Source organism: Myxine glutinosa, chromosome 4 (assembly GCF_964187855.1).
Source record: "Myxine glutinosa chromosome 4, kmMyxGlut1.1, whole genome shotgun sequence".
Lineage (NCBI taxonomy): Eukaryota > Metazoa > Chordata > Myxini > Myxiniformes > Myxinidae > Myxine > Myxine glutinosa.
Window position 1 is genome coordinate 8303036 of NC_136264.1, and position 15428 is coordinate 8318463.

General features: G+C 46.3%; 1 protein-coding gene across 1 annotated transcript in view; it reads right to left on the reverse strand.

Moving 5' to 3' along the window:
• Positions 1-15428, reverse strand: part of KLHDC10 (kelch domain containing 10) — a 113149-nt gene that overhangs the window by 92761 nt on the left and 4960 nt on the right. Inside the window, exon 4 of the mRNA XM_078775421.1 lies at positions 3886-4034. Coding sequence (XP_078631547.1) covers positions 3886-4034 — 149 coding nt within the window. The remainder of the gene's footprint in view (positions 1-3885; positions 4035-15428) is intronic.

A 15428-nucleotide genomic window follows, 5' to 3' on the forward strand; every position in this document is an offset into this window, starting at 1 on the left:
AATATGTATTATGTCCAAGTTAAAAAAAATGAATCCTGTGTTTTATGATTTGTACAACCTCTTTACCATGTGTATGTATGTGTCTGTGTCTGCGGGATCTTCTCAAGGGCCATACTTTTCTTATTTTCCCTCCTTTTTAAGGATGTTTGTCTGTGTCAAATGGTATCCTAAAAGTTCACACATGTCCAAGCCAACAATAATAATAATAAAGGAAAACAAATCAATAATCAACAAGAAATAGCAATCAGAGATTGCAGACCCTCGCCAGGACGTGTTTTCAGTGGTTTTGAAGGCTTTTGCAGTAAAACAAATATGGCGGCGGAACCACGTGACCAATGACGTCAACAATTTTTTTTCTCCACCAATTTATCCCTAGATGACGCTCAAGAAATTTGAAGAAGTTTTGTACTTGTCTAATTACGATGTCATAATGGAGGCACCTATAACATCATCATTAACATCTTTTATTCCACATGGAGTTCTTTACAATGAGCCATTTCTCAATTTTTTCTATGCAGTGCTTTTGAAGATATAGAGGTGCAAAATTTTTCGGTTTATCCAAGATGGCGCCCGTACCACGTTACCTATGACGTCATACCTATCGTTAAAAAAATTATACAGGTGGAGTTGCACCTGTGGTGAAAATTTCCTGTCAATCGGACCAACGGTTGCAGAGAAAATCATATTTATTCTGTACGGACAAACAAACAAACAAACAAACAAACAAAAACTCAAATGCAATACCCTCTCCTCTGGTGAGGGTAATAAGAAGAAATAATGATGATGATGATGTTAACACAGGTTAATGTTTACTATAACTTGAGAAGGTATTTTTCACGGTAAACATTTGTGATGTGGGAATTTCTTGGATGCCTTGGCCTCACACGTTCCCAAAGGAATAAAAGTTATTCTCATTCTGCTGTGAGTGAATGAGTGAGTGAGTGAGTGAGTGAGTGAGTGAATGAGTAAGTGAATGAGTAAGTGAATGAGTAAGTGAATGAGTGAGCATTGGTTCTCACGTTACTGCAGTCTATACACCCCGGTAAGGCTCTGCATTGTGGAATATAGAATTGGGAAATGCTCTTGGCCTTCATATACAATATATTTAAGTACTCCTTACAAATCTTTTTTTTTTCTCCTGCCGGCCTTTTTCCTTGTATGGTTATATGCACTTCCTGTCTTCCCTCTAGTCTAAAAAAAATCCCAATTTCATTAATTCCAAATGCAAACGTTCTTGCCTCGCTTTCTGGAAACGCTGCATTTGGCCCAGGAATGCTTCCCCTGCTTACCAAATACAAAAAGTACATGGGTGGGGTCTGCGAGCAGCAAATTAGATTGGTCGAGATGACGTAAAATGCCGTAATATTTTGTCCAAGTACTGCTTCACAGAAGAATTTTGAAAGTGCAAAAAAGGCGATTTTTGTTCCACAGTGTTCAAGTATATTATTCAACTTAAATAAAATAAAGATTTCAAAGGTCGTATAATTTTTTTGTTTTTTGGAAGTTTACCGCTGTTGATGCACAGTCTTTTACACACCATAATAAACACGTTACATTAGTTATCCGTGCCTGGTGTTTGTATCCTATATGATGTCCCCCCCCCCCCCCCCCCAAAAAAATTTCAATTTTGTTTGAATGCCAGACAGAGGCAGACTACAATAATTACCTCTGTGCGTGCGCCCGTGGGATGAGATTCCGTAAAATTTGCCAAATTCAGAGCCAAAGTACCTCTTAAACTACAGGTTCGCCCGCGATGAAGCTAACTCCAAGGGCCTCTCACTCACTCACCGCAGGCAGGTTGGTGGTCTTTCCGTCTTCTACCGACTCCTCTCCGGCCTTGCCCCCCCCCCCCCCCAGCTCTCTCTGGGCTCTGTCCCCCAAATATTCCTACAGGTCGCACAAGATCTGCCTGCAACCCTCTTATGGTTAAACTGCCAAAATCAAGACTCTCTGCTCACCTTCACTCCTTCATTCCTCTTTTCTCCCACCTCTGGAACAAACTCCCTCACTCTCTTCAATCCCACTACACCCTCCAGGTCTTTAAAACAGCTGTTCACCACCATCTCTTATCTTCCCCAATCCAAAACCTTGATCTTTTCTATCCCCGCTAATTTCACCCCAATTCCACTTTTTTGAAATACCAACTTCTGTCCTGGAAGTCCTTGGTGTCCTTGTGTTTGATACTTCTGCCACCCCCCCCCCCCCCTTCCCACGCCTCCTCCCCTCAAGCCCTCTCCCTCCCACACATCTCCCTGCTCTTAAATGTTGTGTGTCCTCAAGTGTTTGTGTGCTTCCCCTTCTCTTGTCTTCCGCTCCCTCTTTTTATATATTTTGTTTGTCTGGTTGATTTGTTTGTGAAGTAAATGTTAGCTCTTTCACGAGCCTCGATTCCGTATACAAAAAAGAAAAAAGAAAAAAAAAAGTTCATGTTCAGATTAATGTTCAAAATATAACATTCGATTTAAATTAAGTAGTTCCTCAAACATAGACTGACGTTTGTCTGTCTGTCTGTCTGTCTACAGATAGACAAAGTGAGCCATTGCTTAACCCCACTTTTTGCTTTTGCTAACCCCACTTAACCCCACTTTTTGCCTCGAACGCAGGCTAAAAACTTGTAACCATAGGCTGGCATTTTGTAACCATATGCTGGCATTTTGTAACCACAGGCTGGCATTTTGTGACCACAGGCTTGCATTTTGTAACCATATGTTGGCATTTTGTAGCCATATGCTGGCATTTTGTAACCATAGCATGGCATTTTGTAACCATAGCATGGCATTTTGTAACCATAGGCTGGCATTTTGTAACCATAGGCTGGCATGTTGTAACCATAGGCTGGCATGTTGTAACCATAGGCTGGCATGTTGTAACCATAGGCTGGCATGTTGTAACCATAGGCTGGCATGTTGTAACCATAGGCTGGCATTTTGTAACCATAGCATGGCATTTTGTAACCATAGCATGGCATTTTGTAACCATAGGCTGGCATTTTGTAACCATAGGCTGGCATGTTGTAACCATAGGCTGGCATGTTGTAACCATAGGCTGGCATGTTGTAACCATAGGCTGGCATGTTGTAACCATAGGCTGGCATGTTGTAACCATAGGCTGGCATGTTGTAACCATAGGCTGGCATGTTGTAACCATAGGCTGGCATGTTGTAACCATAGGCTGGCATGTTGTAACCATAGGCTGGCATGTTGTAACCATAGGCTGGCATGTTGTAACCATAGGCTGGCATGTTGTAACCATAGGCTGGCATGTTGTAACCTTAGGCTGGCATACTGTAACCATAGGCTGGCATGTTGTAACCTTAGGCTGGCATACTGTAACCATAGGCTGGCATGTTGTAACCATAGGCTGGCATTTTGTAACCATAGGCTGGCATGTTGTAACCATAGGCTGGCATGTTGTAACCATAGGCTGGCATGTTGTAACCATAGGCTGGCATGTTGTAACCATAGGCTGGCATGTTGTAACCATAGGCTGGCATGTTGTAACCATAGGCTGGCATGTTGTAACCATAGGCTGGCATGTTGTAACCATAGGCTGGCATGTTGTAACCATATGCTGGCACGTTGTAACCTTAGGCTGGCATACTGTAACCATAGGCTCACATATATTGTCGGTTCTTGAACCCTGTTCCCTTTCATCGTCTCAGGAGCATGCTAATAAGCATAACAACACAACCTCTTACATCTGACAAGCTACAAATAACCTGTTTACAACTTTCAACTCTTCAGCATTAACACTACCCATTTAATTTTTCTCGGTGTACATTCAGGCCAATAAATTCACTCTGACAGACAGTGCACATTCACTCCGAGAAAGTCAAAACAGTACAGAGTTTAATTACTCTCAAAGGAAATTTAACACAGGCCTCACCTCTCCCCAGGCAAATATCTCTTGGCATTGATTGGATCAAGCTTGACCCACTCATGGGTTTGGAGGTCCATGCGATGCAGGTCTGTGTTATACACAAAGCCCGTTGTACCACCAAATACGTACAGGAAACCATTGATAATCGCCATGGCCTACGATGGGATTTGAGGACAAAGATAAATTGTGTGTACTGTCAGCCAGACCTAGCATAGACCACATGGCATCTCATGAATCAAAGCAGTGGGAGGAAACAACAAAGAAAAGCAAAAACTTCAACAGTGGAGGTATCTCACCTATGTCTACAACACTTCAGAAGACATAAAATAATTGTTCTCAAAATTTCCCCTTTTCATATGTATAGTAATACTTGCCGATAGCGAAATATGGTTTCTCGTCAATATGCTGGTATGAGGATAAGGTAAAATGATGACAAGGGCTGGCAGGGTAGACTAAAGGTATGCACACTCATTTCAGAGCAGTCTGGCCTTGGTTCGAATGTCGGCACAGCTATAAACCGTCACCCTTGTGTTTCGAGAGGCAAGGCCATTCATCAGTGTGTGTGACATTCATCGTTTGGAGCATCAGGACCGATTGCATTTTCAGAGCTGCACAAATTGAAAATCGAACACAATTTAAAAATAGGTTACTCTAAAAATTTCAGTTGACCTATTCAGATTTGCCCAACCCATTTTCCCAGTTAAAACTAGACATACATAATTTGACATCAACACGTCCACTGATATGCCTCCGCCCACATTAAGTCTTTGCTTGCTCTAATTTTGACCTAAAACCTCAAGACCATTTGGCCTCAATATCTAATCTGTACACACGTATCAAGCCACATGCACTTGGTTTAGTTCAAACACCATAGCCAATGGTGTCACATTAACAGGGGTTTTAACCCTTTGAGTACGGGATTTTTTTTTTTGATAAAAATACCCCCGGCACGGGATGAATTTGGCATTTTGGTACGGGGAAGGCAACCACTAAGTGACGATCTATTTATAGGTATCGTCGATGACGTGTAGTAACGTCATCCGTACCCAAAACTTTTTCGCGGGTTGCGGCACTGGACGTCATCCATACTTAAAGGGTTAATATGAATTCTGATCCTTTTTTTTTTTCGTATACAAGATCGAGGCTCGTGTAAGAGCGACCATCAATCTCACAAAAAAAAAAAAACGAACACACAAAACATACAATAAAGGGAGCCGGAGACAATATGGGGAGAGAGACGGAAGCACACAAGTACAACAGCAGAGAACAAAGACAACTGAAGATCTGTGGGAGAGAGAGGGCTTGGGAAGAGGTATAAAACACAGCAGGGACACTGAGAGAACTTCCAGGAAAGAAAGAAGTCGGTATTTCAAAAAACAGTGGATCTGGGGTGAATTAACGGGGGGAGAAGAGATCAAGGTTTTGGATGGGGGAGCTAAGAGATGGTGGTGAACAGCTGTTTTAAAGACCTGGAGGGAGGAGTGGGATTGAAGAGAGTCAGTGACTATGTTCCAGAGGCGGGAGAAAAGAGGAATGTAGGAGTGAAAGTGAGCAGAGAGTCTTGATTTTGGCAGTTTCACCAGAAGAGGGTTGCTGGCAGATCTTGTGTGACCTGTAGGAATATTTGGGGGACAGAGCACAGATGGGGGAGCTAGGCCAGATAGGAGTTGGCAGAAGACAGAAAGACCACCCTGCGGTGAGTGAGTGAGAGGCCCTCAGAGTTAGCTTCATCGTGGGAGAATCCAATGATTCTGAAATCTTTGGTTTCAACAGTATGAAGACTAGCTAGGTGTGAGGCAGGAGCACCAGCCCAGAGGGGAGAGCAGTATTCCAATGAGCTGCGGATGAAAGCCTTGCATGTGGTGAGGAGCTCAGGTGTGCCAAGGAAGGACTTCGCACGACGGAGGATGCCCAGTCAGCGACTGGCTTTGGAGGCCAGATTTGTAATGTCGTTTTCCCAGGAAAGATCATGGCAGATAGTGAGACCCAAAAGCTCGATTGACAGAACTTCTTGGAGAGGAATGATCAGAAAGTAGATGGGAGGGTTGTCCAGTCGGTCTTTTTGGAGAGACATAGTAAGAGTGAGAGATTTATCAGGATTGTAAGACATGTTCCACTTGTTTGACCAGTCTGTTATTTTTCCAGGTCTGCAGAGAGTGAGTAGGCTGCAGACTGCCAATCTGAGGGATGAGGAATGGAGCGGCAGAGAGTGGAGTCATCAGCAAAGAGATAGAGAGGATTTTCAAGAGAGTCAGAGAGATCATTGATGAAGACCAGAAAAAACCCACAGGGCCCAGAACACTGCCTTGGGGAACTCCAGCCTGAACAGGAAGGGGCGATGAGAGAAACCCATTCAGTAGTAGCCACACGTTGACTACGACGAGAGAGAAAGTCCGCAAGCCATGCGTGGAGATTTCCATGGATACCATAGGAGGAGAGTTTGGTGAGCAGAGCGGGGTGCAAGACCGTATCGAAGGCACGTGATGTGTCAAGGGAGACAGCTCTAATTTCCTGTTTGGCATTGAGGACCTCCATCCATTGTTGAGACAGCAGAAGCAGCATGTCCAGAGTAGAGTGACCTGGTCAGAAACCAAATTGATGATCAGAGATCAAGCCATTGGAGAAGAGGAAAGATTTGATATCTGAAGCAATGATGGATTCCATGACTTTGCTGATAATTGGGAGAAGGCTGATTGGTCTGTAGTTGCTAGGATCAGTTTTTGCACATTTTTTGTGTAAAGCGGTGATGTTGGCTGATTTCCAAGCTGATGGCAGATGACCTTGAGCAGAAGAGAGGGTGAAGAGAACAGAGAGAGGGAGTGAAAGAGGGGCAGAGCAGGATTTTAGGACCTGTGGGCTGATGCCATCAGGTTCAGTTGCAGAATCAGAGTCGAGGGTTGACAGAAACTTCTCCTTTGTCAGGAGGAAAGGACACAGAGTCCAGGAGCAGCTGGGTATGACTGGGTACAGTGGGTACAGAGAGGGAAAGGTTTGGGACACAAGATTTAGAGGCAAACACAGAGTTGAGGCATTCAGCTTTTTCACGTGTGGAGTCAGCCGTTAAGCCGTTTGAGGTGAGGGAGGGGATGGAGGGGGAACAACAGCAGAAACAGATTTGACCAGACGCCACCAGGATTTGGAAGAGGGAGACAGGTTTGAGAGTTCGGTCTTGAGAGTGGAGAGATATTGTTTCCTGGCTCTCCTGAGGGTGGACACACTTGTTTTGGGCTTTGTGAAAGGAAATGAGATTTCCTTCCGTTGGATTTGCTTTCCAGGAGGTGAAGGCAAGTTGTTTCTGGACAACTGCCTCACCACAAGATTCCGTGTACAATGGACGGGAGGAAGGGTATGACAACTGAAGATGAGATGGGATAAATCTGTGCATGAGAGAGAGCAATTTACTTTGGAAGAATTCCCAGGATTAGTTGATGTCAGAGGCGGGAGAGATGGGAGACCAGACCAGATGATTGATGGCTGCTTGCAGCCCCCAGTCGGCGTGATGAAATGCCATACTCGTCGACGCTGAGGAGGCTCTCTGAGAATGGTCAGAGAGATGTCCACTTTAACAAGCACATGATCAGATGAGCCGATTGGAGCAGACGAAGAGCAGCAGACATTTGCCGGGAAGTTAGTCATAACCAAGTCTAGAAGAGAAGATGCTCCGTTGACTGAGATCCGGGTCGGGAAATTGACAGATTGTGTCAGTCCCAGTGAGTCGCATGAGTCCTTTGCTGAGGAGCCATGGCTGGTGAGAGAGGTACCCACACCCAGCCAACTGGCATGGTGACAAATGAAATCACCACATATGAGGAAGAGAGAGTTGGGATGAGTAGATAGAAGTTGGTCCATATTATCAGACAGCGAGATGTAGATTGAGTCATCACTGTTTGGTGGACGGTACAACACACATATGAACAAAATGTGGGAGCGAAGTGGAAGCCATAGCCAGAGGTACTCCTGGGGGTGAGGTGGAGAGAGGGCAGTGCAGGGTGAGTGAGGAAGAGAGTTTTTGATAAAGATAGCAACCCCACCTCCAGGACGAGGCTCAGGTCTATCATACCAGAGGAGGGAGTAACCCGGGAGAGATATTAAGGAATCAGAGACATCATGAAGGAGGAAAGTTTGTTAAGCAGATCAAGTCTGGTTTATCAAAAGCAACCTGAATGGAGAGATCAATCAGGTTTGAGCAAAGGCCCCGGATGTTTGAGGTCCATACCGTTAACGAAGAGAGGAAGGGGGAGCATCAGATACAGAATGGGGGGGGGGGGGAGAGGGGTAGGGTAATATGTGGAAGAGGAGGAAGGGGTAGGGAGAGCTGTTGAAAGTGTGTCAGATTTCAGAATAGCTCGGAGAAAGGGAAGGATGGGGTGGACAAAAGGTTTGATGGTGTTTGGGTGAGGCACAGTGAGGTGTTATTTGAGGGGGGGGCAGAGCGAGGAAGAAAGTTGGGGGAGATGGAGGTGAGAGTTGGAAGGGGAAAGAAGCGGGGAGGACGCTTTGAGGAGGAGGGGTGAGAGGGGGGGAAATGGAGAAAATATGAGGGTGAGGAGATTTGAAGGGGAGGAGTGAGGAGGAGTTTATGAGGGGAGGGGTTAGAGGGGAGTTTAGCAGGGAAGGGGCAAGGTGGGAGATTTGAAAGGGATGGGAGATGGGGGAGATTTGGAGGGGAGGGGTGAGGGGGGAGTTTATGAGGGGAGGAGTGCGGGGGGAGTTTAGGAGAGAAGGGGCAAGGGGGGAGATTTGAAAAGGATGGGTGATGGGGAAGATTTGGAGGGGAGGGGTGAGCTTGGATTTTAGAAAGTGTTGTACGATTAATGGGAAACGAACATTTATTGCAAAATGAGGTTATTGCGACCTTCGAGTCAGAGATACGTTTCAGGACGCTGGAGGGGGGTTTTGGGGGGGTGGGGTGGAGTGTAGGTGAGTTTAGGGAATGTAGGAAAAAGGAACTGCAAGAGATGGAATTTTTTTTTGGAATGAATAGATTTGGTGAGCAAGTCGAAAGCAACCTTTTAAAGAAGAAGAAGAAAAATTGTTTATAATATACGACAGAATACAGCACTTCAGGGGAAAGTTTAAACATTTTTAAATTGAGCATTGAAAACTACCTGGGGAAATGAGGGTGAAACACGTGGTCGAAGAACGAACGAACGAATAAGAACAAAGAAGGAAATTGTTTTTTTTGTTTTGTTTTTTAGTTAAGATTTTAAACAAGGACGTATGGGGCGAAAAGACGAGGAAAAACTGAAAGAAAAAGTAAATGGACCACAATCGACCGCTGAGAGAAAACAAAGCCTCAAGGTCGGAAACAAGTAAAGGTACGAGGTCGCAAAAAAACGCGGCACAAAATAACTGACGATTTTTTTATACAGGTATAAAAGATTACAGGTATTATACAGGTATGAAAGGTCTTCTGGGCAGCAAAGCGCAGTATAATCCTGAAAGACTTCATCAGGTCTTCAGTTGTCACAACATTGAAAATGGGGTGAGGATGTTTCATGCTGCTCACCTCGTCTGGCTCGTTGTGAATGAAGGCCAACGATGACAGCAGAGGGCGCGCCATGCACGCTCATTTTGTTGTATGGTCGTGATTCGGCTTCTCCTCTCCTTCCGGGAACACCTATTTGTGATATAAAAAGCTCAAGGACAGATCGACTGATCCAGGCTCAGCAGATGTTATTCTGGATCGCAGGCATATGGACTGAATTGCTGGACCTGTGGGCTGAGCACGGGCATCCGAGACCAGGCTGACGAGTCGAGTGTGCATAGCCATTTACAGGTCCTTCCTGTATCCAGCCTTTGAACAACTGTGGATTCTCTGTCGGTCTACAAGCAGTTTTAAACCAAGGACCACTCACCAAAGACGAGCCGACCAGATTCACCGTTTCCTGGATTTTGTGAAGCAGATTTACAAGGATCTACCAAAAGTAGTGTCCAACCGGAGCTGCTTTCGGATGATGGGCTGATGTCCTTGGACTTCGCGCCAGGCTCCGGGACGACGTGGTGTGGTGCTGACCGGGCCGCTGTGGTGGTGAGGACCGGGCCCCCGTAGCCGTGGTGCTGAGGCCACCCCCCCCCCCCCCCCCCCAGAATTTCCATGTTTTAAACGTTTCCCGGCGTGTACCCTGGTTTAGAATAGGTACACCGTATCCCTGCGTGTCGTAAGAGGCGACTAAGAGGGTTGGCATCAGGAATGGCATCCGGCCAGAAAAACATTGCCTCAAAAAGAGAACCAAGACAATTACAACTACATATGGGCAGGGTACAGCCCGAAGTGGATATCAGTTTCTGAGGTTTGGGACATGGAATGTAGGGACAATGACAGGGAGATCAGGAGAAGTGGTGGAAGTATTGGCCAGAAGAAGAGTGGACATATGTTGTGTGCAAGAGACGAGATGGAAGTGAAGTGGTGTGAGAATGGTGAAGGGTAGGCAGGGACAGAAATACAAGTTTGTGTGGCAAGGGTGCCCGGAGGGCATGAATGGTGTTGGTGTCCTGTTTTCTGATGAGTTTGTAGACAGTGTGGTGAGTGTGACTAGAGTGAGTGATAGGTTGATGATGGTAAAAATGATGATTGGAAAGCTCTTGGTGAACGTCATCTCGGGATATGCTCCGCAGGTTGGTCGAAGCGATGAAGAGAAGGACAAGTTGTGGTGTGCGACAGAGAAGCTGATGGAAAACGTGAAAGATGAGGAAGTTGTTTGGGTTGGAGGAGACCTAAATGGACATGTGGGAAGGAGTATGGATGGTTTTGAGGGAGTTCATGAGGGTTACGGATATGGTGTGAGAAATGGAGAAGGTGAAAGGATTTTGGAGTTTGCTGATGGAACTGATTTGTTGATTTGTAATACTCAGTTCCAGAAAGAGGATAATAAGCTTGTTACATACACGTCAGGTGGGTCGACGACAACCATTGACTACCTGATGGTGCGTAGGCGAGATAGGGGGCACCTCCGGGACACAAAGGCGATCCCAGGGGAGGAGGCTGTTTCACAGCACCACTTGTTTGTCTGCGACATAAGGGTGAAAGGTGCGAGGAGAGCTCGGCGGGGTAAGTCCAACCGAGAATGAAGGTGTGGAGGTTGAAAGAGGTGACAGTAAGGGAGGCATTAAAAGAGAGGCTGAGTAGGGTAGAGGATGTGGTTGAGCTTGAAAGTGGTTGGATGTCAATGAAAGATAGTCTGTTGGGAGCCATTGGTGAGGTATGTGGAATGTGGATGGACAAAAGGACCACTGAGGCACTAGGAAACATGGTGGTGGGATGATGAAGTTGGAAAGAGGATTGCCGAGAAGAGGAAGAGTGTTCAAGGAGTGGCAGAAGGCGAAGGGTATGGGGGCAGAAAAGGCAGAGCATGAAAGTGATAAGGCAGCCAAGAAGGCTGCAAATAAAGAGGTAGCAAAGGCGCAGGAGGCATGTAGGAAATGTTCGGAGAACGCTTGGATTTGGAAGAGGGTCAAAGAGCAGTATTCAGGATTGCAAAGCAGATAGCGAAAGAGAGGTGTGATGTGATGGGGGTGAGTTGCTTGAAGGATGAAGTGGGACAAATCGTTGTGGACCCAGACGGATTTAAAGGAAGATGGAAGAGATATATGGAAATACTGTTGAATGCAGAGAATGAATGGGATGGCAACATAATGAGTAACCCAGTTTTAGGACCGGCAGAGAAGATAACCGAGAAGGAAGTTGAGGAAGCGATAAAAGCAATGTAGAGTAGAAAAGCGGGAGGGCCGACGGGAGTTGTGGGAGATATGTTGAAGGCAGCAGGAAGTTGGGGTGTGAAGAGAATGACAGAGATCTGTAATCTGGTGGTGAAAGAAGGCCGCATTCCAGTGAATTGGGAACTGAGTACCCTTGTCCCTCTATACAAGGGGAAACGTGACCCTCTGGACTGTGGCTCGTATCGAGTGATAAAGTTATTGGAGCATGGAATGAAGGTATTGGAAAGGGTGTTGGAGAGGAAGATAAGGAAGAAAGTGAAGATCGACGAAATGCAGTTTGGATTCATGCCAGGAAGAGGAACGACAGACGTGCTTTTTATTGTGAGGCAGTTGCAGGAGAAGTACATGGAGAAGAGGAAGAAGTTGTTTCTTGGGTTTGTTGATCTGGAGAAAGCATTCGATAGGGTTCCACGTGAAATAGTGACATGGGCATTGAGGAAGTTAGGAGTGGAGGAATGGTTGATCAGAGTAGTGATGGCAATGTACAAAAGAGCGCGCACAGCTGTAAGGACGAAGTACGGGAACAGTGGTGAGTTTGAGGTGAAGGTGGGAGTGCATCAGGGGTCGGTACGAAGTCCACTACTATTTTTAGCTGTGATGGAGGTGCTGGCTCGGAACGTAAAGGAGGGTTTACCGTGGGAGTTGTTGTATGCAGATGATCTGGTGTTGATTGCAGAAAGTATGGATGGACTGAAGGAAAAGATGAACAAGTGGAAGGAATGCGTGGAGACAAAAGGTCTGAAGGTGAATATCGGAAAAACGAAGGTGATGGCAAGTGGTAAAGCATGTGGTGAGGTGGAAAGAACTGGGAAGTGGCCGTGTGCTGTGTGCAGGAAGGGTGTCGGAGTGAATTCCATTCAATGTACAATGTGCGCTGAGTGGGTTCATCAAAAATGTAGTGGTTTGAGAGCGTCATTAACCAGTGTGGCAGCTACATTCAAGTGTAAGGTGTGCACAGAGGGAGCTGCAGATGGAGGAAATGTTGAGTTGGATCTTGGAGACGCCGTGAAGCTGGAAGGTGTGAAAACATTTTGTTACCTAGGAGACATGCTGAATGGAGAAGGTGGATCAGACTCGGCAACGGTTGCAAGAGTGAGATGTGCATGGAAGCAGTATCGGGAACTGAGTGGCGCGCTGACGAGGAGGGGAGTGTCGTTGAAGCTGAAGGGAAAGGTGTATGGTGCATGTGTGAGAAGTGTTATGATTTATGGGAGCGAGACATGGGTAAGACATGGGTAATGAACGTAGAGCAGCAATGAAGGCTGGAAAGGGTGGAAATGCGAATGGTTCGGTGGATGTGTGGAGTATCGTTGAGAGAGAGGAAGACAAATGATGAATTACGAAAGATGATGGGAATAGAGCCTGTGATGGATGCTGTGAAGAGAAACACTTTGAGATGGTTTCGTCATTGTTTTGAGGAAGGATGAACGTGACTGGTTGAGAAGAGTGATGGAAATGAATGTAGAAGGAAATAGAGGACGGGGAAGACCAAGAAAGACTTGGCTAAAGATGGTCGAAGAAGAAATGCGGGCAAGGGGGTTAACAAGGGGAGATGCAGAAAATAGGGCAAAATGGAGAAGATTGTCATGGGGACCACAAGGCTAACCCCCGCTCTTGCAGGGAAAATGGCCTTTAAAATGCCTGTTGTTGTTGTTGTATGAAAGATTAGCACCGAGAATCTTCCGAGGGACACACTATGGGATACACACCGAAATATAAATACAGTTTCGACAAAAATACAATTGTGAACAATTACTTAACTTCGAAAAGGTGGAGAGCGTGTACAGCTTCGACAAACCGTGCCCACGGCGGCAAGATCTCGCGAGATCTGTTTATGGGGGTAGGCAATGGAATACATTAGTCCAGGTAGATTGTATGGGGAAGTGTGCGCCGAATGTCACGAAGAAGAATAAACGTTCCTGTAACTAAGTCGGGCCGGATGTCGCGTAAGTGTACATTTGTCTCCATGCGAGGGGTGGAGCTATGCTAATTAGTTAGGGTGTAAGGGTAGATTCCTTGTATGTCGTCGCCTCTGTGGTTTTCCCTTCGTTCCTTATGACACTTACAACACCAGCCTACAATTACATCAGACTCAGATCAGCGCCTACAATTAAATAACATAGCCGCCGACCGGATTTGGAAATTCTACCACTGACGCCACCCAGCCGAGTCATCTCAAGGGGCATGAAGAAGGCCGTGAGGCCCGCCCGAAAGGAATGATTGATAGCCATAGACTGATGCAATGGCGCTCTTTGATTGGAGTGCGGGTGATGTCAGAGAGAACATTCCAGCACGTCCCGCCATTTTCGCTCTGTCTTGCGCTGGGTTTGATTGCAGGTGGATGCACTCTCGTCTCTCCTCTCTCCTCTCTCCTCTCTCCTCTCTCCTCTCTCCTCTCTCTCTTAGGAAGATGCATTTTATTCTCTCCCTCCTGGTCTGGGCTTCGTCGCGAGCAGACGTATTTCCCTCTCACTGTTCCTGGCTGGTGGAAGCGGACGCATCCTTTCGTCTCCTTGGTGCTGGCTTTGTGACGGCTGTGCTTGGTGTCGTGTACGCCTGAAAGGAACGTCGGTGCTCGGTGCAGCAGAGCAGGAAGGACGAGGGAGGAGCTCGGGCCTGGTCGCTTCGTGTCGGCGGTTGGCGGTGAACGCGACTTCGCACCAACGCGTGTTTTCCCTCGCAGGGAAGCGGGATCTTGGACGACCCCGGACGGTCAAGGACGCCAGAGCTGAGTACCAGCTAACATTACACACACATTATTAGTTTCATTTATTTCTCCCTGTGTGTGTAAATGTGTCTGAATGGAGGATCCACAATATAGGAATTTTAGTTTACTGTGCATTCATTTTTTTGCCTGCATTATTTTTATTAAACCATTATTTGTTACATTTTAATTGTTGCATTGTGGCTTTGCCGATTTTGTACGTCTATTTGTTGTGGGGATCGGAAAACCCATGTGCTGCTTTGGCTGTGCAGGTAAGCTCTCGCTGCCCTCAGTGACACTCGCTGGCTTTGTGACGGCTTTGTGATACAGTGACACTCACTGGATATCAAAACAGTGACACTCACTGGATATCAAAACAGTGACACTCACTGGATATCAAAACAGTGACACTCACAATTGGTAGGTAAATAAAAAATGAGTCAGGATCCGAAGTTTCGGGAGTTAACCCACCACCCAATGCGAGCCCCCATGATCCGAATTCGAAAAATACGAAATAAAAAAATCTAAGACCGAGCGATCCTGCGGACCATCGAGGAGAAGGGGTGTATCTTGTTTCAGAGCATCGGTTGGTAAATAAGGGAGTAGGGATCCAAATTTTTGGGGGTAACCCTCCCTCCCCCCGGATCCCCCATGATCTGGAAATCGAAAAATTGAAGCATGAGCGCTTGTGCGGGCTCCTTTATTGTATCCACTGGCGTGACTCAGCACGCTCCACGCGCCTCACCACATGTCGTTTCAGAAGGATAGGCATCTTTGACCATTTCGGTGAATTTTGGGTCTTTATGGTGTTTTGGGTCTTCAGGGTCTTTTGGATCATCTAGGCCTTTAAGGGTGTTTTGGGTCTTCGGGGTGTTTTTGGCATTTTATGTCTTCGGGTATTTTGGGTCTTTGGGCCCATTTGCGTCTTCAGAGTCTTTTTGAGCCTCTGCACCTTCAAGGGTATTTTGGGTCTTTGGGTCTTTCGGGTCTTTGGAGTCTTCAGGGTCTTTAAGGGTATTTTGGGTCTTCAGGGGTCTTGGTGGTCTTAAGGGTCTTGGGGGGGGAATAAAGGGACGTCAAAGGTCTGAGGGGTCTCAGCAGTCTAAACGTAATTAAGAGGGTGTTA